General features: G+C 35.1%; 1 protein-coding gene and 1 pseudogene across 1 annotated transcript in view; both read right to left on the reverse strand.

Moving 5' to 3' along the window:
* Positions 1 to 24508, reverse strand: part of PRPSAP2 (phosphoribosyl pyrophosphate synthetase associated protein 2) — a 75177-nt gene that overhangs the window by 16119 nt on the left and 34550 nt on the right. Inside the window, exons 7-9 of the mRNA XM_027875120.1 lie at positions 22695 to 22810; positions 16165 to 16220; positions 10151 to 10299 (exon numbers count right to left, since the gene is read on the reverse strand). Of these exons, the coding sequence (XP_027730921.1) occupies positions 10151 to 10299; positions 16165 to 16220; positions 22695 to 22810 (321 nt within the window). The remainder of the gene's footprint in view (positions 1 to 10150; positions 10300 to 16164; positions 16221 to 22694; positions 22811 to 24508) is intronic.
* Positions 3758 to 4336, reverse strand: LOC114052483 (annotated as a pseudogene).

Consider the following 24508-nt stretch of genomic DNA (forward strand, 5'->3'; position numbering starts at 1 on the left):
TCTTTTCACTTTCTCCTAAACTCTCTATAATCTCATTTCTGATCTTATCATTCAGATGAAACTGCTCTCTCCACAGTTACCAATATACCAATAAGTTCTTATTTAATGGTCTTTTCTCAATCTTTACATTTCTCAACCTCTTAAAGTTTCTGACTAACTGCTAGATGATTTCTCTTGTTTTTTGCCATACTGTTTGTTTGTTTTTTTTAACATATCTGACCACGCCTTCTTAGACTCTTTTGCTGGATTTCTATCCGTTGTTCCAAGATTCTGTTCCAGATCCTCAATTTCCTTTTCTATATTCTCTCTCTCAATTACCCTCATCACTTCCCATGGACTCAATAATCACCTCTAATTTTGCTGATCTATATATACTGTCATAATCTTTCTAGTGAGCCCCAGTCTTGTATCATCAACAACTGTGTATGCAAATTTTGAACCAGATGTCCTAAATATCTCAAGTATCTCAAATTTAAAATATTCAAATAGAACTCACAGGCTCTCCAAACACCAAAATAACCTCCTCATCTCCAAACTTCCCTATAATTGTGGGAGGCAACATTGTCCTCTAAATAAACCAAGTTCGCAACCTTATTGTTAAATTCCTAACTTCTCATTTACCTTACATACATAATCAGTTGACAAATACTACAACTTCATTTTCCAGATCTCTCATATTCATCCCCTTATTTCCATCAACACAAGGACTATCCTGGCCCTTATCAAACCTCTTGGACTCCTTACCTCATGTCTCTCCCCACTCTATTCTACCTTCCAAAAAGCTGCCAAAGTGATAAAGCATAGGTCTGACCACCTCAAGCTCCTAACTTAATAAACTCCAATGGCTTCTTATCATCTCTAGGATCAAATAAAACACTTCTGTTTGGGCATTTAAAGCTCTTCACAATGTGGCTTCTTACTCTCTTTCTGGTCTTCTTATACATTATTCCCCTCCATGTATCCTGCAGTAAAGCCATCTTGCTGATCCTCATTCATGAAACTCCACCTATCATCTCTGTGTCTTTGTACTGACTATTCCCATGCCCCGAATCATTTCTTCACCTCAGTTCCATCTCAAAGAACAACTTGCCTTTATCAAAACTCAATTCAAAAACCAAATTCTGCAAGAGACTTTTCCTGATTTCCCCTAACTGCTGATCTCTTCCCCATTTTGCTTTGTCTTTATATCTCCATTGTCTAGTACAGTTCTGGACACAGACCAAGCATTTTACACAAGTAAATACTTGTGGATTGCTGGTGTTTCCCCCAATAGAAAGTAAGCTCCTTGACAAGACCAGAGGCTATTTAATTTTTTTACTTTGTATAGAGTAATGCCTGAAAAATACAAGGCACTTAACAAATACTTGCTGTCTAAAGGAAAGAATGAATGACTGATATATCCTGAATCATCTGAAACTTTTTAAGAATCCCACCCTTGGAATGGATAAACAAGTTGTGATACATGAATGTAATGAATTATCACAGGACTATAAGAAACAATGAATATGATGAATACAGAAAAGAATGAAATAACCTACATGAACCAGTGCAGAGTGAAGTAAGCAAAAGTAGGAAAACAATACATACTATGACTACAATATTACAAATGGAAGAATAAAACAAAATTGAAATTGAAGGCTAGGAAATTATAATAACTAAGCTTGGCCTCTAAGAAATGAGAATGTTATCTCCCTCTCTTTTATGCAGAAGTAGGAGACTGGGTATGAAAACCTACGTATAATGCCAGGTTTGGCTGATGTGTTATTTAATTTTGCTGAATTTTTTTTTCTTTCTCTTTTTTTATTCTTTGTAATAGGGAATAGCTATCTGGGAGAGAGAGGAAGATGGGAAGTTAAGTGAAGAAAAAACAAAAGATACCAATGTATTAAAATACATTAACAAAAATTAATTATTTTAATAATAATTTAATAAAATTAAATAATTTTTAAACCTCCCCCCCTTTTTAATAAAGTTTCCTGTACCTGATCTAAAAGGCTTGAATTTTTCCATGCAACATTTAGGATGTGAGGATCTGCATTTCAGTTTTTAAGTTAGGGCTAGTACAGTTAAAAAAGGAACTATTTGAGGTTGAAAAAGAAAATGAATCTGGATAATATCTTTTAGTCTAGAAAGTTCAACTGAAGTCATTAAGGCCATATTTTTGTGTGGGCAAATAAAAGAATTCTGGTGGTAGAAAAAGGAAGAATAGTTTCTTATTTCTTAGAACACCTGAGGTTTTTGGACTCATCAATTCTGCTGCTTTAAATAAATCTCTTCTTTCAGTGGTTCTTTCAGGCACTTCAGCTCAGTGATCACAACATGGTATAAATAGTAGAAAAACTATAAAGTCTAGAATTAGAAGATCTGAGTTTGAATCTCATCTTTGTCACTTATTACATATGTGACTCTGCTCAATGGAAATTGCAGTCAGAGGGTCCAGGTTCAAACCCCACTTGACACTCCACGTTTTGACCTTGGACAAGTCACTTAATCTCCTGAACCAGAGTTTCCTCAACTGTAAAGGGAGGAGGTTAATTTGAAGTTCAGATCAGTAAAGGTGACAAAAAAAAGAAAAACAGACACTTGTTGCAGGTGTTATAGAAGGAGAGGCTCAAAAATGCAACTTTGGTGGAGCAGAGAATGGGTCCAACCATTCAGGAAATCAATTTGGAACTCTACCTCAAAAAATCACTAAACTGTGCACACCTTCTGACCCATTACTACAATCCTAAAGAAATCAAAGTCCGAAAGAAAGGGCCCAACATACAAAAGCACTTTTAGCCACTTTCTTTGTTATAGCAAAGAACTGGAAACAAACACAGGTTGGATAGTCCATATGAACATCTGGAGTGGAGATGGCTCTAAATTTGTGCATCTCACATTTCTTTTGAGCTACTGCAATTCTGCTTTGCCTATAGAACACAGTGCCTTTTTGGATGCAGGCCCACCATGCTGGGTGGTCCTGTGCCAGTGTATCTCATGTCTCACAATCGATTATAAAGTTCTTCAGAGAGACCTTGAAAGTGTCCTTGTATCACTACTTTTGACTTCCGTATGTGCGTCTGCCTTCACTCCCACATCTTCCTTTGGAGCCACCCAAACACTGAGCTAATCGATGATTCCACATATGGATGGTGTGGTGCTGGCTGGTGGAGAACTTCTGTCTTCTTGGTGTTAATTGTCAGGCCAAAATTAGCACAAGCAGCAGAGAACTAATCCATACTTTGTTGCACTTCTGCCTCAGAGGCTGCACTGAGTGCATAAACATCTGCAAACAAAGAGTCGAGCACCAACTCTCCTGCCACTTTAGTCTTGGCTTATAGCTTTTTCAAGTTAAATAATTTACCATCAGTGCACTAGCTGACCTTGATGCCATTTTTGTCTTCACTGAAGGCATCTGACAATGCTGAAAACAACATGCTAAATAGCATGGAACAAGCACACAGCCCTGCTTCATTCCAGTGGTGACTGGGAAAGTGCAAGAGCATTGTCCATTATCCAGAATCCCTGCAAGCATGCCATTATGGAACTGGCATACTATACCAATCAACTTTTCTGGGCAACCAAATTTTGCCATGATCTTACACAAGCCCTCATGACTGACGGTTATCAAAAGCCATGGTTAGATCAATGAATGTTGTCTACAGACGTTTGCTCTGTTCCTGGCATTTCTCCTGATGTTATCAGGAAGCAAACATTATATTACACACATACACACTCTTTAGGAAAAATGGACTTTATTTAATAATTTTTGCATTTACAGCTGGAATTCTGGAAATTCAAAATTAACATCTTTTCCTGTCAGCTTCTTATAAACACCAGAAAATGTTTCTATCTTGTGCTTCACGTTGTTCTGCTGTGCTTTATCCAAATGGACCTTTATGAGTCTGCTGCCATCTAGCTTCACACCGATTCTCTTGCCAACAATTTCACTTGGAAAGACAGGGTCTTCAAGGATTGCATCATGCACAGCAGTCAGAGTATGGTTCCTGGGACACTTTTGCTTATTTTTTGTATGGTTTTTTCTTGTTGGCTTAGGAAGAATTCTCCTTTGAGCAATAAAGACCACATGTTTGCAACAGAATTTTTTCTCCAATTCACAAACTAGTTGTACTTTGATCTTCTGAAAAGATTTTAGCTGAGGAACTAGAACAAAAATAATGATAGCTTTTCTGCCACCACCAACTTCAATTTCCTTAGCTGCTGTGATATTCAGCTCTTTTAATTGATCCTTTAAGTCAGAGTTCATCTCCAACTCCAAAAAAGCCTGTGAAATGCCAGAATCATCTGGCTTCTCGCCATTGGGCTTCACGATCTTGGTGCTGGAGCAGAACATGTCACCGCCTCGATGAGCACCAGTCTAGGAAGCAGCAAACATTATATTGACTGTTCCTCTGCCCTTTCTGAAGCCGTACTGGCTCTCAGGTAGATGACCATCTTCCAGGTAAAGGATCAGCCTATTAAAGAGGACTCTGGCAAGAATCTTGCTGGCAATGACTAAGAGAGAGACCCTCCTCCTCCCACTCCCCATGACTGTTACAGTACAACCTATTTCCCTTTCCTATTTTATAATGTAAAGTGAAATGAGAACTAAGAAAACAAGTAATACAATGACTATAGTATTGCAAAAAATAAACAAATAAAACCAAACAATTTGAAAGTCTTAAGTACTCTAATAATTCATCATGACCCCAGAAGACTGATGATGAAGAATACTTTCTACTTCTTGATAGAGAGGTGATGAATTGCAGGTGCAGAATAAGACTTACACTTTCATAGATGACCACATGAGTGTATGTTACAAAGGAGGGCTTTCATTTGACGGATGGGGGCAGGAAAAGAATTGTTGGGGGGGGAATAATAAGGATGTCAAAAGAAAAAAGGGGTTCAATGAAATATTCAAAAGAATCACAGAAAAGACTAGAAGAAAGTATAGAAGATGATCTATACAAGCAGAGCAATGTGGGTAATACCTGATAAATTCAATACATATTTCGAAAAACTTTTAATAGAAATTCAGCTTTAAATACAATCTCCTCTTTCTGGTCTTTGTAAATAAAAATGCTCATATTTGTTTTTCAAATTCATAATAAAAAAGAGGGTATTTGACTACATGGCCTATGAGACGCCTTCTAGCTCCATATATGGTATAATGATAATTATAACAATAGCTAACATTTGTATAGCATTTTTACAATTTGCAAAGCAGTTTTACATATATTATCCAACTGGATACTTACAACAACCCTGTGAGGTTGGTGCTATCATTATTATCTCTATTTTACAAATAACGAAATTTTGGCTGAGGTTAAGTTGATCTATTTGTTTAGATACTTGCCTAGCTAGTAAGTGTCTAAGGAAGAATTCAAACTAAGATCTTCCAAACCTACATGTCTCTCAGTGTCCTTGATAGTAGAATGAAGGAGCTGAACTATATGGCTTCTGGGGTCACTTCCAGCTTTACATTTGTGATCCTATGAAAAAGTAGGTATATGTTTAATAGCCACTTGCCCTGTTGTACACCTTGATGAAAAAACATTGAAAGTATCCTGTAACTAGATGATTCTCAAAAAAGATGGCTCAACCAAATAAAAGCTAAATAGCCAAGATCACTGACCTAGAGACATTAAGCATTTCAAAATAAATGTAAAAAGAAATCATAAAAAGTTTCGAAAGCCAGAAGTGAAAGACCACTACTACATGAAACCGTCAGATTCCTCCTGAATTCTCCTGAATTCATGTTTGAGCCCTGCCCTCTAAACCCACTTTATCCTCCACACTGAAAAAACCATTAAGCCTTTCCTTACTTTCAGAATTTGTCTCAGACTTATCTTTTCACTTGTAGAGCTGTATTACCCTCAGTCCAAGCCCTCACTACCTCACACCTGAATTCCAACATCATTCCTGCTTCTGGTCTCTTTGCCTCATTCCAATTTACTCTATACAGTAGTTCCAGATATCTTCCTTAACATCACGTTAGTTATGTCATTCCTCCTTTTAATAACCTGTAGTAGCTACTTATTCAGTTCAACCCTAAAAATAATTGAAAATTCAACATTTCATATTTCTCTACTCATTAAGTTAACACTTACTAAAGTCCCATTATATTGGACTAAACCCTCTTCTCAAGAAATGTAAAATCTGGTTTGTTATTTTTGTTCAGTTGTAGGACTCTTCGTGACCCTATCTGGGATTTTCTTCACCAAGATAATGGAATGGTTTGCCATTTCCTTCTCCAGCTCATTTTACAGATGAAGAACTAAGGCAAACAGGGGTAACTGACTTCCCCAGAGTCACACAGTACCTGAAGACAGATTTGAACTCAGAAAGATGAGTCTTCCTGACTCTCAGGACCAAAACTCCATCCACTGTGCTACTTAGCTACACCATAAAATCTGGGAGGGGAAATAAAACATATTTTGGAGACCTCAGCTCCTAGTGAGGAAACTTCACTGCATATCAGCACCTGTCCTATAATTTACAGTTTTAGAAAAGGAGCACAACATAATAGCTGGTCTTAGAATCAGGAAGGTCTGGGTTCAAGTCCTTCCTCTGATACATACTAGCTGTGACACAGGGCAAGTCATTTAAGCTCTTATTGCCTAAGCAAGACATATACACATATCCCCATGTAGGATCAGAGTTCCTATTTGGGCTGCAGAGATTTGAGACCCATCTGCATCCAGTGCAGAGACAGAAAAATGTATTTTTTTACTTCTTTGTTACATGGGATGGTTCTCTAGGACAAGGAGGAGAATAGATAGAACAGGAAACAGAAGCAATATAAAAACAAAAGCTGTAAAAAAAATCTTTAAAAGAGGTTATGATGACCTTGAAGTCAACAGTTTCAGTACAGAGGTAAGAATGAGAACTCAGATTGCAAAGGTCTAAGTCAATGTGTAGTAAGAAAGTAGAAAGAGTTTAGATACTTCTATTCAAAAGTATGGTAATAAAGTGGACAAGACCAATAAGAAGATAAAATAAGGAGGTAGTTGAGTAAAGAGATTTTTGCTGTTTAACATAGAGGGAAACCTGGGCAGGTTCATAATTAAGAATAGAAGGAATTAGCAGAAAGGGCTAAATAGGCAGGGAATAGGGTGGGAGCAGGGGAGAAAGGGAAGTAAAGGGGAATAATATCATTAATGAAGCTAAATTTTAAATGAGGCAAAGGATAGGTAGGATGGGATCAAGAGAATAAATGAACAAGTTGTTCTGGGCAAGGAGTGTCAATTCAAGTTGTGAAACCAGAAGAAAGTCAATTAAATGTCAACAAGCATTTATTAACGAAATCACTGTGTGCCTAGAACTATTCTAAGTGCTGGGGATACACAGAAAGGCAAAAACAGTCTTTGCCCTCAAGAAGCTACCAGTTTAATGGGGGAAAACAAGTAGATAAGGAACATACATAGAGAGTAGAAAGATGAAAATCGGGGCAGCTAGGTGATGCAATGGATAAAGCACCAGCCCTGAAGTCAGGAGGACCTGAGTTTAAATCCAGCCTAAGACACTTGACACTTACTAGCTGTATGACCCCGGGTAAATCACTTAACCCCATTGCCTAACCAAAAAAGAAAAGAAAAGAAAGATGGGTGAAAGGCTACTTACAGAAGGTAACATCTGAATTGAGTCCTGAAAAAGTCTAGGAATTCTAAGAAGTAGAAGTGAGGAGTGAGCGCACTCTAAGAATGACTGACAGCCAAAGTCAGAGAAACTTTTGTATTTTAAGGAACTACAAGTAGGTCAGTGTAGCTGAACTGTAGAATATGTTAGGGGAGTAAGGTGTACTTGGGAGTTAGGTTTAAGAAGACTGGAAAGGTAGGATAAGGCCAGGTTGTAAAGGGATTTAAATATCATACAAAAGATTTTATATTTGACCCTGGAGGTAACAGGAAACCAGTGGAGTTTGAGCAGGAGAAATGACATGGTTAGACATATATTTTAGGAAAATCACTTTGGCAGTTAAGTGGAGAATTTATTGTGGTGGAAAGACTTTTGATAGGGAAACCATTTAAAAGGTTACTGCAGTAATCCAGATTAGGGGGGTGAGGGCCCTAACAAGTATAGTAGCTATGTCAGTGGAGAAGAGATGTACATAAGGATCTGACTATTTATTATATATGAATTTCAGCATAAGAGTAAAGAGTTAAGAATGATACCAAGGTTGTAAGCCTGGATGACTATGAAGATAGTAGTAACTTTGAAAGTAACAGGAAAATCTGGAGGAGGTGGCAGGGGTGAGAGTGGAGAAATTTCAAGAAGAAAAATTAATTGTTTTTGGACATGGTGTAAGTGGGACACCTGGTTCCAAGTGTCCAAAAGGCAATGCTCAGGAGAGAGACTAAAGCTGTATATACAGATATGGGTATCATCTGCCTAGAGATGATAATTGAATCTATGGGAGCTGATGAAATCAATTGAAATAGTATAAAACCAAGAGAGAGCAATGTCACAAAAACCAGGAGAGGAAAGCATATCCAGGAGGAAACAGAGATCAAGTGTCAAATGCTGTTGGGGGTCAAGAAGGATGAAGGATGAAAAATGGCCATGGGGTTTAGTTAAGTAAAAAGATCATCAGCAGTAACTATGGAGAAAGGAATTTCAGTTGAATAATGAGGTCACAAGCTAGATTGTAGAAGAAGTAGAAAAAGTTAAGGAGAGGAAGCAGTAGCACCTAGAGGAGATAGCTTTCTCAAGGAGTTTAGCTGTGAAGGGAAAATGAGATACAGGATGATAGCTGATAGGTATGGCAGGATCTATTGAAGGGTTTTTAAGGAGGGAGAAGACATGTTTGCAGGCAAGCACAAAGGAGTAGAAGATAAGAGGTTGAAAGTAAGAGAGAATAGGGATGATAGTGAATAATCTGCTGGACAAAACGGGGGATGAGATCAAGGGTGCACAGAGTAGTTGGCCTTCGCAAGAAAGCCTGCACAATGGAGGAGGGAAAAGTGGGGAAAGAAGTCTAAATGACTGAGATGAGAAGAAAGGAAGAACTGGGAGCTTTTAATAAATGGTCTCAATTTTTTCAGTGAAAAGGTCAAGTTTGAAATAAGGTCCTCAGCTGAGAAGATCTGGAGAGGTAAGGGCATGGAAGGCTTGAGAAGAAAAGATAGGAATAACTGCCATAAAGAAGGAGACAGTGATAGCAAGATAGCAGGAATGCCTTATTGCAATGAGGGCTCAATCAGAGTGGTTTCCTGACCATCTCCAGGTCCACGTAGCAAATGGAAGGTGAGAAGGATGAGTGAAGTCACAGAGATATAGTGAGGTGTTGGCAGAGGGGAGAAAAAGTCTAAAACTGTTCAGTAAATTAGGGGGCCAGGTCATTTGTTGAGAAAAAAAAAATAGTTGAGGGCTTGAGAAAGTGTGAACAGCCTATGGTGTGGAGTGTGCCAAAGAACTGGAGATGAATAGAAGGACTGCCATGAAATAGTCAAGGTCCAACTGTGATCAGAGAACACATATTTATATAGGACCAAATCAACATGTCTCCATGCTTTCAATAGCTCAAAGAAAAAGATGATACCTGCAATCTAAACTCCTTGGTATTCAACATCCTCCATGATTTGATACAATATGAACCTCCCTCTTAATGATCCCTAATACGAAACCTTAGGTCTTTTCTTCTGTTCTTAATACAGGCATCATTTTTCTCATGCTATTCCATCCACTCTTCCTCTCAGCTCATCTAAATCCCATATGATTCCTTGAAATGAGCTCTTCCATGTGGGTCACCTCAATAAAGCCTTCCTTGACTACTTAATCCCATGAGAATTTTTTATTATCTTAATTTCTCTGATACACATAGGTTAAACTATACATATATATATATGTATTTATGTCACCCAGCCAGTAACAATATAAATATATTGCTTTAAATTTTCCTTTAGTGTGAACTGTATAAATAAAACCTTTTCTTCTGGGCTAAATTAGGCACTCAAAAATAGGGAAAACACTGTCTTCATTTTTGTACCCTTCCCACAATGCTAATCACAAAGTAAGCATTAAGCAATAAATATGCATTGATTTGAAAAAAAAAATGTTCTTATATAGCTTTTCCTTGAAAAGAAAAAATAAATTACTAAGAAAAAAGGGTGAGAAGGAAATCTCACTTAACAAACAATAGGCTAGACAAAGAAGTTTTTGGACTTACTGGGAATCTCCAGACTGGGATGTATAGCAGCTATGTTTTTAACTGTAGGTGGGGAATGTCTCCCATCCACCAAATCAGACTCAGCATCCTGAGCTTCCCCATGAATCACAGCAATTCCTAATCTCAGTCTTTCAGCAAAGGATTGTGCCCTAAAAGCAAATAGTAAGAATAAATGTACTGTGACTCAGCACCAGCCTATTTTCTGCTAAGGTTTAAGGCAGAAAAGTATTATTTTCATTTTTAAACAAAATGAACTAGCATATAAATATACATATACATATATCTTTAAGGTTTGCAAAGCACTCTATAAATATTATCTCATTTTTATATTCACAACCACCACAGGAGGTAGATGCAATTATTATCCCCATTTTACAGATTAGGTTCTACTATTTTCATCACCATTTCACAGATGAGGAAACGGGGGGAGAGAGGTCAAGGGACTTGCTAGTGTCTTCCCCCCCAGCCCTACCCCCAAAAAGCATTTTTAAAAAATCATAAAAACTAGCAGGGGCAGCTAGGTGGCACCGTGGATAGAGCACCAGCCCTGGAGTCGGGAGAATTTGAGTTCAATTCCAGCTTCAGACATATAACACTTACTAGCTGTGTGACCCTGGGAAAGTCACTTAACCTCACTGCCTAGCCAAAAAAAAAAAAAAAAAAAAACCAAACACTAACCCAAAAAACAAAACAAAAAACAAAAAACAACAAAACAAAAAACACAAACAAAAGAAAACCAAACAAAAACCACAACAACAAAATACCAAACTAGCATAGGGATGCTGACCAGAGGGTAGAAAGGTAAAAAAAATTTTTACATAAAGAAATGTCTTTCTATAACTCTCAAGTTGTTTTTTTAATGACCAATTGTCAGATTTACTATGTTTTTCATTCAAAATTATTAGTTATTTTTAAACATTCTTTTAAAGAAAATTTTGCGTTTCAATCAAATTCTTTCCCTCTCTCTCACCCACTGAGAAGGCAAGCATTATATCAATTACTCTTGTAGAATCATGCAAAACATATTTCTATATTAGCCACACTGCAAAAAAAGCAAGAAAAATAAAGAAAATTTAAAAAATTATACATCAATTTGCACTCAGAGTTCATCAGTTCTCTCTCTCTGGAGGTGGACAACATTTTTCATTATGATTCCTTTGGAATTGTCTTAGATCACTGTACTGAAGAGAATAGCTAAGTCTTTCATAGTTCATCATCATTACAACATTGCTGTTACTATGTACAATGATCTCCTGGTTCTGCTCACTTTACTCTGCATCAATTCATAGACATTTTCCCAGGTTTTTCTGAAATCATCCTGCTTATCATTTCTTATCAGCTAGTGTCTTGAGACCAGATTTAAACTCATATCTCTGTGACTCCAGGTCTAACACTCTATCCACTGCACTAGCTAACTGCCTCAAGTAGGCTTAAACTAACATCTTACTCAAATTCTCCAACATATTCTAAAAAGAAACAGTCAATGTTGGAGGGGTTGTATGGAGATAGGCACACTAGTGCTGGTGGAGCTGTAAATCAGTTCAACCATTTTGGAAAGCAATTTGGAATTATGCAAATAAACATTGACTAAAATGTCCACACTCCTTGACCCAGAGATTCCATTCCTAGGCTTATAACCCAAGGAAGTCACTGATAAAGAGTCCACATATATGCCAAAATATTTATAGCAGCACTTTTTGTGATAGCAAAGATTTGGAAACAAAAGTATACTCCCATTGATTAAAGGATGGCTGAATAAATTATGGCACATAAATGTACCATAATTATCACAGTTATAGAATGATACTTTACTGTGAGAAATGATGAACGTGATGGATACAGAGGAGGGAAAGATTTATATGAACGGATATAGAATGCAGTATGATGAGCCAAGAAAACTGCAAAGCAACTTTAACAAAGTAAACAGAAAGATATCACAGCCCCCCCACACCCCAAAAGTGAATGTCGCAAAATTATAAAGAATAAGCAAGACTTAAAGAGATATGAGAAGACATTCCCACACTTTTGCAGGTGTCATACATTGCTCATGGTTTCAGACTTTTTTCCAATGTACTATATCAGTTAAGCCAATTTTAAAAATTGCTTTTGTCATTAAAAAAATACAATTTGTTGTATGGAATGTATGTTATCTGAAATGGGGAGAGAAGATATGAGAGAAAGAGGAATTCATAATGTAAAAAAAATTGAAACTTATTTTAAAAAAGAAAATGAGAAGAAAAAAATCAAAGATATAAAGAAAGGCAGAGGAGATGAAGCTGTACTTATTTGCTGATGATATTATGATTTACCTAGAACATTCCAGGAATTTTCCAAGATACTGAGACAATTAATAGCTTCAGCAAAGAAGCAGGCTATGGAATAAACCTGCAAAAATCAGTAGCATTTCTGTATACCAAAGTACAGTCAATAACTATACACAGTCAATCAAAAATGCTTAAAGAAAATAAAAGATGGCAATGCTACTGAAGTTTATTTACAGATTTAGTGCTATACAAATCAAACTAGCAAAGGGATACTTTACAGAGCTAAATAAAATAATAAAATTCATTTGGAAGTACAGAAGACCTATAATATCAAGGGAAATAATGAAAAAAGGTAGGAATTGAGGAGACCAGGCAAGATGACTGAGTGGAAGAAGTTTTACAGTCAAACTCTTCCCCACAACTACTCTTGAAAGATTCAAGAAACACACCAAAGACCAGACCTGACTAAATCCAAGGAAAAAAAAAATCAAGATACATTTTTCCTGACTAGACCAGCATAGGGTAAAATAGAGAGGTCTGGGGGCACTAGATTTGGGGTCTATCCAGAGCCTTTCAGTCCAGAAACTTAATGCAGACCTGCCCACAGTTGTGTACCAAGGAAAGAAAAGATCCCAGATCTAGCACAGAAGGACCTGACCTTATGCAAAGAGTAGGAACATATGCCAACTGGTATTTGTCATTCATTATCCAGTGTTGGGACACAAATTCCATTCACTGAGGAAGGGACCTGCATCTGAGTTGGGGCAGAGTTGGGAGAAGAGCATGCAGGTCAAGGAAAGGTCAGAAGCCCTAGGATGTGAAGAAGCAGGCAGCAGCTTTGTGGCTCTGACCCAAGGAGTGGAGTTTCAGATCTAGCTCCCAGCCTAGTCTGAAGCCAGCACTGAAATAACCCCCACCCCAAAAAAAACTCCCAAAAAATTTAAAACTGAAATTGTTATTAATATTACACAATAACTTTGAAGCAAATGTCTTATGAGTTTATTTACAAGCTCTACTTTATGGTCAGAGGGGATCGATAAAGTAAAAAGATGAAAAGAATCTATATTTTAATGAGTGTGATATTAAAGTAACTCTCTCATTTTATAAGTAAGGAAATGAAACACTACAGAGCTTAAATTATTTGCCCAAATTTACAGAGGTAGTCAAAAGCAAAGCCAGAATTTGGACTTAGGTCCTCTGATTCCAAGTCAAGTACTCTTTCCACTATGCCATATTGTTCTGGGAAATTACTAAGAGTAAAATACTAGGTAAACCTTACAGTATGAGTTACTTCTACTAGCTATAAGCGAAGTTATAAGGAGACGTATTTGGATAAAAAAGGCAGTAGAAAGAAGATGCCAGAAATATACTCAACTATTTGTAATTTGGTGGACTCACACTAGCATCCTGATACCTCCTTAGGATCTGAAACTCCCTTTTGGCACTTAGTATAGTAACTAAACATGGTTAGGATCAAAAATTAATTTGACTTGCTTATTTCTAATCCATCATAAATGTTATTAGTGCAAAGTTTCAGGCAAAGGAAGCATTTAACTATAAGATAATTAAAAGCATTTCCAAAAGAAAAAAAATCAACATGCTAAAACTTCTTTTCTCTCTCTTTCCATATTGGTGGCTTTACTTTTTTTTAGCCTGCCATTAGCATCAGCAGCACCACTACTAAATTAAAATATAAAGCTTAAGTATCCTATTAGAAATTAGATACTATTGGTTAAACATAAAATGAATACAAGACCCTTTAATTATCACTAGAAAGACTTCTGGCCTCCACATAAACATGTTTGCTTCAGCTTCTCATTTTGTACACTTTCTAATAATATAAATAAGCATATGCATTGTCAGACATATTTCTACTAATTAAGTCAAGTGAAAGAAAAGACATTTAAAAGTCAAGTATGTCAAATGCTTTAAATGTCAAGGTTTAGAGCCTACCATCTTGATCCTTGTACAGTAAGACACAATTATGTAAATTACTTGGGATAAACGATAATTTTTATATGGTTGTTATACCATGCATGGCCTGATAAAGTGCTGCGCCTGGAGTCAGGAAAACCTGAGTTCAAATCCATACTTAGACACTTATTAACTGTGTGACCTTGAGCAAGTCACTTAATCTCTATTTACCTCAGTTTCCTCAATTGTAAAATGGGGATAATAAAAGCACCTGCTTCGAAAGGTTGTTGTAAAGATCAAATAAGAATATTTATAAAGCACTTAGCACAGTGCCTTGAACATTGTAGGTATTATATAAATGTTTATTCATGTCTTTTTTTTTTCCCCTTTTTGGTGAGGAAAACGGGGTTAAGTGACTTGTCCAGGGTCACATAGCTACTAAGTGTCAAATGTCTAAGGCTGGATTTGAATTCCCGTGCTCCTGACTTCAAGGCCAGAGCTTTATCTACTTCGCCACCTAGCTATGTCCCCTATTCACTTCTACTGATATTAGTCTGACTGCAAACATCTGACTTTGACCAGACGAAAGTGAAACAAGATGGGTTTCCCAGCTTTAGTTAATTATTTTTTTAGTAGCTGCTGCATTCCATGTCATATGCACATGTGTTTAATTCTTCTTGTTATGTTTTTAATTCTATAGTTTTAAGAATGAACTGTTTCTTCAAAGAAACATGCAAAAGTTGTAGCTTTTTTAAAGGGCTCACTTCAATGACTGTTAAGAGATATTGCAGTCACTGATAACGTGGGGAACTCAAATACCTCAAGTATCACTCAAGCCCACAAGGAACAGGATCAATTGTACTGAAACACAAATGAAAAGGCCATCTGAAACAAACAAACAAACAAAAACAATGCCAAGGGCTGACAAACTACTACTACTTGAATCTAATTAATTATTGGAAAATGAGTAAAGACATTATAGCTCAATATTGACACAGACATCTTGAGACTGGAAAAACACTAAGAGAAAAGGGAGAGGGGGCTCTCTTATGGGGAAAAATAAAAAGAATGAAAGAAACATTTGTCATAAGCAAGACAACACAAAGACCAGAGTATTGAAGGCTGAGAAATGGCCATGTTTACTGATGAAATTCACTTTTTTATTTCAAGGTTATACCAAAACAATTGTCAAAAGAAGTCCAGGTGAGCCTGTTAATCTGGGGTTATCTTCATCAGACCACAAAATATCTGCACGCTCCCTTTTGCTGCTCCTCCCCCCAAAAACAGTTGGGGGAATTTTTTCCCTTCAAGCAGTCCTGCAAGTCTTGTACCCACTGAGGGAATAATGAACTCTGATAAATAATATTGATATATTAAGAAGCAGAATTACTCAAGAATCACCGAAAATCCCAAATTGAGATGGAATATGACATGACTTTGTACTATGCTACATTTAAAGAAAGATTAACAAATTTATCCAAGAGATGGAGATAAATAAACATACTTCAATGACCTGGAAACATGACTTAAATCTCATTGAAAACCTATAGGACAGACCTAGAAAAATGGACTGTTCAAAGGTATGTTACATATTCAATATGCTAAGTATCATTTTATGATGAAGGATTAAAGAAAAGATGCCCAAATCCTGTTGACTTGATGCTAATTCATGTAAAACAAGTGACAAAAGGAAGACCTACTGTATACTGAAAAGCTTTTTTTTTAAAAATACAAGTCAACAAATTTAATTATTTTATTTCATCCCAAGTAATTAGCATATCATTCTATGTGTACTATTAATATCTTCCTTAAGAGAAATTAGAAGATCCTACCTACCTCTTGGCTGAAGCTGGTGATTTGGCTACAATCACTGCATTCCTGTAATCTGGGATCTGTGGCAAATAACAGATTTCATTGTTTACTGCCATGTCAATTATTGATCTATTCAAGCTAACATCTCAGCAATCAATAAAAATGATTAAAGGATGCTACCTTATTATTTAAAGCTTCACCAAGTGTCCTCAGGAATGTAAACATTTAAAATGCATTTTCTCTTTTGTAAATAAAGAAAATTTTTACCTGAAAAAAGCCCATTTAAACACATCTTTTTTTTTTTTAAAAAAATAGCATATTCTCAAATTCAGAAGTAGTAAAACAATTGGTAAATGGAATTATAAAAAATATGCTGCTCTAGTTCAATGCAAGATATTTAAAACCAATTATAGTAATTTCCCACTCACACCAAAAATCACACTTTATTATCTTATTTTGCAATTCAATTCTTGCCAATTTAGTTCCTTTCTACTAATATTTTAGAATTTAAAAGCAGAATGAAAAGGTGGGTCATTTGTAAAAATCACTCATTTTCTGTAAGAGGAAACTGGTCTTGTGATAATAACAATTTTCTTGCATTCTGACAACCAAAAATTCCCACAGACAAAAGGTTATCATCCAGTAACTGGGAAACAGAAAGTCAGGAAAGACTAAGAATAAAGATCAGAATGAAACAGAAGACTCAACACCCCTCCAAGTTATTCCCTAAAGAAGCAAACAACTTCCCACTGGTGACTAGAAAAGACTAAAGATACAGGACAACTGTGAAAGATGGGAAGGCAGGAGTGCAGAAAGAGTAATGTAAGAGAAATACTCTGTTATCAGCTCCACACACCTTTCATAGTCTAGTCTAGTTTAAGCTCAAAGTTTCCTAACTCTGGAATTTCTGCTCTGGACATGGCTGATACCACAAGAACCTTTCACTCCACTATCGACAAAAGTTGCTCAAAGCACTAAACTAGTATAAAAACAAAGGAATTAGACATATTTAATAGGATATAAGTAGTCATCTAGTCAAAGCAAGATTCTCCTGCTTTCTAGCAACTGCCAAAACTCCGTGTGCAAATCTTATATACCACAAATTCTCAACACTCATTTAACTCTATATGCAAATTCTGACAACTGTTCTAATATACTCTGGAAAAAAATTAAACCTTAGTATAGATTTATGTGAATAATAATTTAATTAATTTTGAAATTTCACTAAGCATGCATAGACAAAGAAAATACATAAAATGGTAGCCTTTGGGGTACCTATAGGGACAAATTAATTTGTATGTAGAGTCTCCATGATAAGTAACAACTCACATTTATATTCCTTAAAGTGCTTTCTTCACAGCAATTACCTAACTTAGGAGACCTCCAATAGAGCTATTAATGTAATAGTCTACAGTGTTTTAAATATTAAAAAACTTTTAAATAAATGATAAGCTATATATCAAACAGGATTTACTTAATATTATTTGACACAGCCCCTTAAATATACTGCCTGAAACAAACACTGAAGGTTCATAATCACGATGATGAGAAGAGAGTTTAAAATAAAGCTGCAAAAATCTTTTATAAAATGCATCTATATTTTGGGTATTAATCAACAGATTTACTAATGGCAAGTAACTTCAATGGATAGCTACCCAATGTATAGATAATGGCCAGTGGGAAAAGATACAGCTTGTGTGAGTGTGTATGAAAGTGTGTGTGTGTGTGTGTGTGTGTGTGTGTAAAGTGTATATACAGTAAAAAGATATATATATTATGTATGTGAACTTTCTGCCAAATTGGTTTTCTATGAATCATGAAAAAAATTCAAGAACTTGAATTTAATCAAAACACTATAATATTAAGAATACCAAATGAGGAAAATAAAGAGCTATACAAAATATCATGAAGAACTAGGAGTACAGTATATTCTGACTACAAATGGTTATATTTACATATGAATATATAATTAAAAGGGGGTCTAAATAGGATTTAGGGCATCACTGATAAGCTGATAATCACATTTAAAAACATTACTGTAAATAGTTTGAGTTTTAATTTTAACACATTTTTCTATAAGCCTATGCTAATAAAAGCATATTAGAGGATGCTTTAATTAAGAAAAATTGCTTCATAAAAACATTTTAAAAACTACTTCAACACAATCCAGTCATATATAATCAATATGATGAACATATTTATTAAAACATTATTTATTAAAAATAAATCTGGCAAGACTTAAGATCATATTGTGAGTCACTTTCAAATTATTACATATATTTGAAGTGAAATTTATTCCTTTAAATAATAAGGTTCTACAACTCAGATTTTTTACTAATTGAAATTATTTCACTACTACTCTAAATTATTAAGTCTTGGAGTTTTAAGATCATAACTAATTAGTTTATGAAAAGACTAAATATGATTTCACCAAATATATTTATAAACCCAGACCTTGTTAAACAAGAGCTTAACTCTACTACACAAATAAATGGAAAGATAAAACACCACCTCATTTATCCTACACTGTTGGAAATGAAGTATTCTAGTTAACAGTCAGTTATCTAGAAAAAAAGAATGTATCCCTTTATGTGTTAAACTATGCTGAAACTAGCTACTTTTAATAAAATTCTTCCTAAAGTGCATTATACAATTCCCTACATTATACAACATACACCAGTTATAATATGATCTTTTTGATGATTCAGAGTCATCCTGAGCTGGATATGCTAATTTCTATGTTAAGTAACTACAGACTCTTACTTTGATTCTATTATCCTTAATCAGTATGTCAACTTCTAAATAGCCCCAAATCCTCTCCCTATTACTCTACTAAAACCAAGGAAGAAATAAATGAAAAAGTAGGGCTCTATTTCTCTAAGGCTGACATCTGTAATTTCTGATTAAGCCTTTACATTTAATGTCTAGATTTGATGAAGTACTCTGTAGACTGGTTGAGGAAGTAGAAGTAGTTACTATGTTAGAGAAAATGCCTTAAAAAGGATTGCTAACTTATTTAAAAAAAAAAAACTCAACCAAATTTTTGTCCTGTTCTCATAAGATAAAAAATATAATATGTGGTGCCTATACAAAGGGAATTTATAAACTAAGATAAATATTATAGAAGTCTGCCTTCTAAAATTTAAAGAATCTCCCTTTAAACTGTAGCATAGGGGGTTGTACTTGTGGTACAACAAAAGGTCTGAAGCCTCACTATGCCCAATTCTTCGTTCTCTCTATTCCCTACCTTTTGCCTGTTTCTGATAACAGCCTGTGGAGAAATCAATGAAAAGGAAGGGAGATGAGAAAATCTCAGTAATGAATAAGGTCTGGAACCATCTGTAACCAATAATAACATCACTTATATGTAGATTATATGCAAATATGTTCTATGCTTCCTCATTTCACATAAAATATAACCCTCAGAAAAATTTATAACTACTCTTCAAAATTAGGTACCAGTCCCTCTTCATCTTTTCCTCTCCTTCCTTTTCCTTTTTTTTGTGATTTAGGGTGGCATTTTGTAAGAAGGAAGGCAGCAAGGTCATAGGAAAATCTAAGTGGTGTAAAAACCAAAAAATAGGGAATAGAATGGAATAACGTATTTATCTCAAGGAAGGGAAATGACTCATTTTATTAAATAAACAGAAGAGATCATTAAGAACAAAACAGATGGCTTTCATTATATTTTAAAAAACCAATATAATTAAGACAAGATAACGGATTGCAAAACATTTATGGCAAACCTGAAAGATTAAAAATATGACATCAAACTGCTAAAAAAAGAGTAAAAAGGTAAACACACAGTCCTAAATAGTAAATGATCCAGGTATATGAGTTTACCCCCCCCAAAAAAGGAAATAAATTGTCAATAATCACTTGAAAAAATGCTTAACCTTAAAACAGACACAAATTAAAACAATGCTGAGGTACTATTACACGCCTGCCAAACTACAAAAACAAAACTAACATAGACAGGTTTGTAGAGCAATAGTAGAAATCTTTTAAAAAATTAATTTCAAAGTTCCTTCTGCAAAACTGACAAAAATAATTTTATCCTCTCAACACAAATCTGCTGGAAATATACACTGAGAGGGTTAAAAAAAAAAAAGATACGTGTGATAGGTGTGAGATGGCACCACAGCATGTTTTAATTTGTTATTATTCATTAGTCTGACCAAAACAAAACAAAACAAAAAAACTTTTTGGCCAATTTATCTGTCATTACAAAAAACTGGAAGTAATCTAAATGTCCAACAACAGAATGGTTAAATATGCTGTAATATGTTAACAAGAATGGAATACTATAATACAATTAGGTTAAAACAAGTTTAAGGACTACAAAGAAATGTAGAAAGATAATAAAATAATGAATATTAAAAAAAAAAAGCCCAGGAGACCAAAGTAGCTATTAAATATAAGCACATGAAGGTAAAAGTGGGAACAAAGAAATGCAATAAGAGACTGAGTAAAAAGGGAATGAGTAAAAAGTTATGATGTTTCATTTACTGAAATATTTATATGTAAATAACTACAAAGCAAGTATAATTGGTTGGATGGATGAGTGTTTAATATTGTTTACAATAATTTTAAGAGAAAAATATAACTATGAGCTACCAATACCTATCTTCTTTTTAAAAAGAAATTTAAAGAGATATACTTCCAATTTTAGAAGTTTTGACAGATGAAAACCGAACTACATAAAATTTGCAAATATTGATTAAAATGAAAAATAAAATAATTACAAAAATTCACAATATTTCTTCAATTATTAAGCTCTTCCAGGACCTGACAGTAATCTTAAGGCCTTACATGTAAGAGCATATTTATGGATCATTATACTAAGACAAAATATTAGGAACCGCCGTCAAACAGAAATCAGAAATGATGAACAATTTTCAAATTCTATATCAGAAAATCTGAGTCAGATGACAAACTTTTTTTAGGAGCATCTCTATTTGCATTAAGTGTAGTAATACATGGTGTCCCAAAATTCTTAATGTTCAGCCTTGGTCACTTAAAACTCCACTAAAACTTTTATGACACTCTGTATTTCATATTTAGATTAAATGCTATCTAGTTCAAAATAAAAATTTCAAATATCACCTTAATTTATAACTTCTTCTTCTTCTTCTTTTTTTTTTTGGTGAGGCAATCGGGGTTAAGTGACTTGCCCAGGGTCACATAGCTAGTATGTGTCAAGTGTTTGGTCTGAGGCTGGATTTGAACTCAGGTCCTCCTGACCTCAAGGCCCATGCTCTATTCACTGAGCCACCTAGCTGCCCCCAATTTATAACTTTTTGAAACAGGAACTTGTATAGCCCATAACATCAGAGGCAAATTTAAGCTGGTCGCATTCTCGTTCAACACCACAAACAAGACAGCTTTAATCCAGAAAACAGCCTGCACAGTAGCCATGAATCTATAAAATAGCAGAAATATTTCTTGCTTCAGAAAAACTTACAACTGGATTTTGGGAGGCGATTTTTCCACTGATGAGTAATAAGCCCTCTCTACTTAATTTCATCTGGTTCAAAGGACAAATACCAAGAAGTATGATTACTTCCAGTTATCAAAACACAATTTAGCTTTAAGTGCTTAACAGCAGCATCCAAAAAGGCCACAAGATGGAGATGCTACTCTACAAAATTGTATCTGAGAGGAAACAAGTCAGGACCTGTGTCAGGAGATTTGTGTTCAAGTCCTGACTTTGACATTTACTAGCTGTCCAACAACTGTGGGCAAATAACTCATCCTTTCTGGGCCTCAGATTTCTCATCTATCTATAAAACTGGGATAATAACTGTAATAATTTACAGGGTAGTTGTGAGAAAAATATTTTGTAAACTTTAAAGCACAATATAAATGTGAATTAATGTTGCATGTTTAAGTGTATCTTAATATTTGTTTCTCCTTTTTTCACATCACTTTCCATCTCTGTCTTTATGTTTTTGTGTATGTCCATCTCTCTCCCAGTATCCTTTTTTTATCCTTTCTTTCCCTTCTGCTAGTTGGCAATAATAAAGAAAAAGAATGTTTCTATTATTTCTTGTATTAATTATACTTTCCCCTTTATTATCAAAGTTTAAAGACTGTTTCCCCCCCAACAATTAAAAAATGTAAATTGATATTCATATATGAAGCTTTACATCAAATTTTCTTTGTGGGTTACTAACACTCAAGAGGAAAAAGATTTTCTATTCCTGAAGAGTCAAATGATTTTGCCTGTAATCAGAAATTTGTGAAAAATTATGGTCTTAAACATGTACTCTAAAAATTCCACATGGAAATAAAAAGTTAAAAAATATGATGAGTAAAGAATGAAATGGCGAATGAAATGTATAAAATCTAGGATACTTTTTTTTTTAAAAAAAAATCAGGTCAAAAAGGTCAATTTTAATGAAAAACTTTAGAACAGAAAAGTACTCCAATATAACATGTCCTGTTTTGTTTCCAACAGGTAGAGTTTAATAACCCAGAGAATGTTAAAAATTACCCTTCAACTTTAAAGATAGTATTTTTCTAAAAAAATAATGAAGTTTAGGCTAACTCACCTCTTCTTGAATGTACTGTAATAAGAATGGAGAAGCTCTCAGATTATCAACAGGAATATTGAAGAAGCCTTGTATTTCTTTCTGATGTAAATCCATGGTGATAAGGTGAGTCAAACCTTTGAAAATAAAGCAGACATAAGGCCCATAAATGGAACACTTAAAATTATGCTCTAGCATTGAAAAATATTATATTATATTTTCTTCATTTAGATAGTATAACAGGCATTTCTTTTAAATTAAAAAAAACTTAACAATATTAAGGAAAATGATTAATAATCATATCATTACAAACTTTTTGCCCTATAGTTTTCATAATAAACTACATAAGAGTCATTTCAAAGGTCAATTCTGAAGGAAAAATAAGTTACCAACCATTATTAAATGGACCTCATTCCCAGGTGCTCCTTTAAAGAATGTATGCATTGATAACTAGCAGAGTGGGAATGAACTGATAATTAATTTATGAAACAGGGGGCAGGCATGCCCAGTTCTTTAGGCACTTGCCAGGAAAACCCATGATGGCAGTGAGAAATGAGACTGCAATCTCACTTCAGGCACTGAGGGTACCAAGACAAGTGTGAAAGGGGTAGAGAAAGGCAGATGGTATGGGGATGGGATGGTGAAGAGCGGCAGGTAGCATGGGGAAGAGAATGTGGAGGAAGAGAGGCATTTAATCACTCATGTAACCATAGATTAGGGTTGGGAGCACTAGGCAACATGGATCCAATGAAGAAGTAAAAATGCTTTGGGGTGGGGGACAGCAGAAGTATGAGGTATCATTTTTATAGAATTTTTTAGGAAACAGACTATATCTTTAACTGTGCCACCTTCAGGTTATTAGTTCATTAACATATCCAAATCAATTCAAAATTGTCAGTAAAACTTTATTTTAATATGTCTATATCATCTCAAAATTATCAACACCTTTTGGTATTCTGCTAGTCTAAAACTTGTCTAAGATTTATATATCACACAGCAGCATCTAGCTGGCTTCTGCTGATTCAATACATACTATTAGGATGTAAATTTTGGTTAATATGATACAATTTGTAAATCATGCTCCTTTGATCTTTTGCACATTTTGTATATTACTTCCAGGTTCCCCTCTGCAATCTTATTTCCTGCTACTGCCACTTTTATATCGGCTAAGTATAAACTTCCTATACTGACTAGAAGTAGTCAGGGGAACCAAAACAAGATACAATTTTAACACAGAGAGGAAAAGTATAAAAAGAAAATGATAGGAGCAGAAGACTGAAAGAAAATAATTCTACCTTCTAGAAGACTTAAATCACTCAAATGGGGAAATGGCATCATCAGGTGTTGGCCATAATATATGATATGACATAATATGATATGATATGATATTTAAAAATTGTCTTTGTAGAGTGTGGCAGATTAGAGGCAAACCAGTTGAACTCTCTCAACATTCTCCTCCAAACAACTTTAAAATAACACCTCAAATCAAATTTTGGAGCAGCAGAGCCAACAAAAGCTCAGGGTGAGACATTTTTCCAGCCTAAGAAAACTTAGGAGGTCAGCAGAAGTTTGTGTGTGACACTGGAGGGGAAGTCTGTCTGGAGCCCACACATGCAGCAGCAGCAGCTTCAGGAGCTCTCAACCCAGAGACACTAAGGGGGGTTGGACAACTGATCAGAGAGAGTTTACAGAGGACCCTTTGTTGGCACTGGGCACAACTGGCACCGATTGGCAACTCTATTGGCCTTACGTAGTTCTAGGGAGGAGAGGAGTGCTAGGGGTCCATCACAGTTCCAAAGCAAAGAGGAGAGCTAGTGCCTGTGACTTGCAAGGGC

The sequence above is a fragment of the Vombatus ursinus genome, unplaced genomic scaffold (assembly GCF_900497805.2).
Source record: "Vombatus ursinus unplaced genomic scaffold, bare-nosed wombat genome assembly UNPS02014807.1, whole genome shotgun sequence".
NCBI lineage: Eukaryota > Metazoa > Chordata > Mammalia > Diprotodontia > Vombatidae > Vombatus > Vombatus ursinus.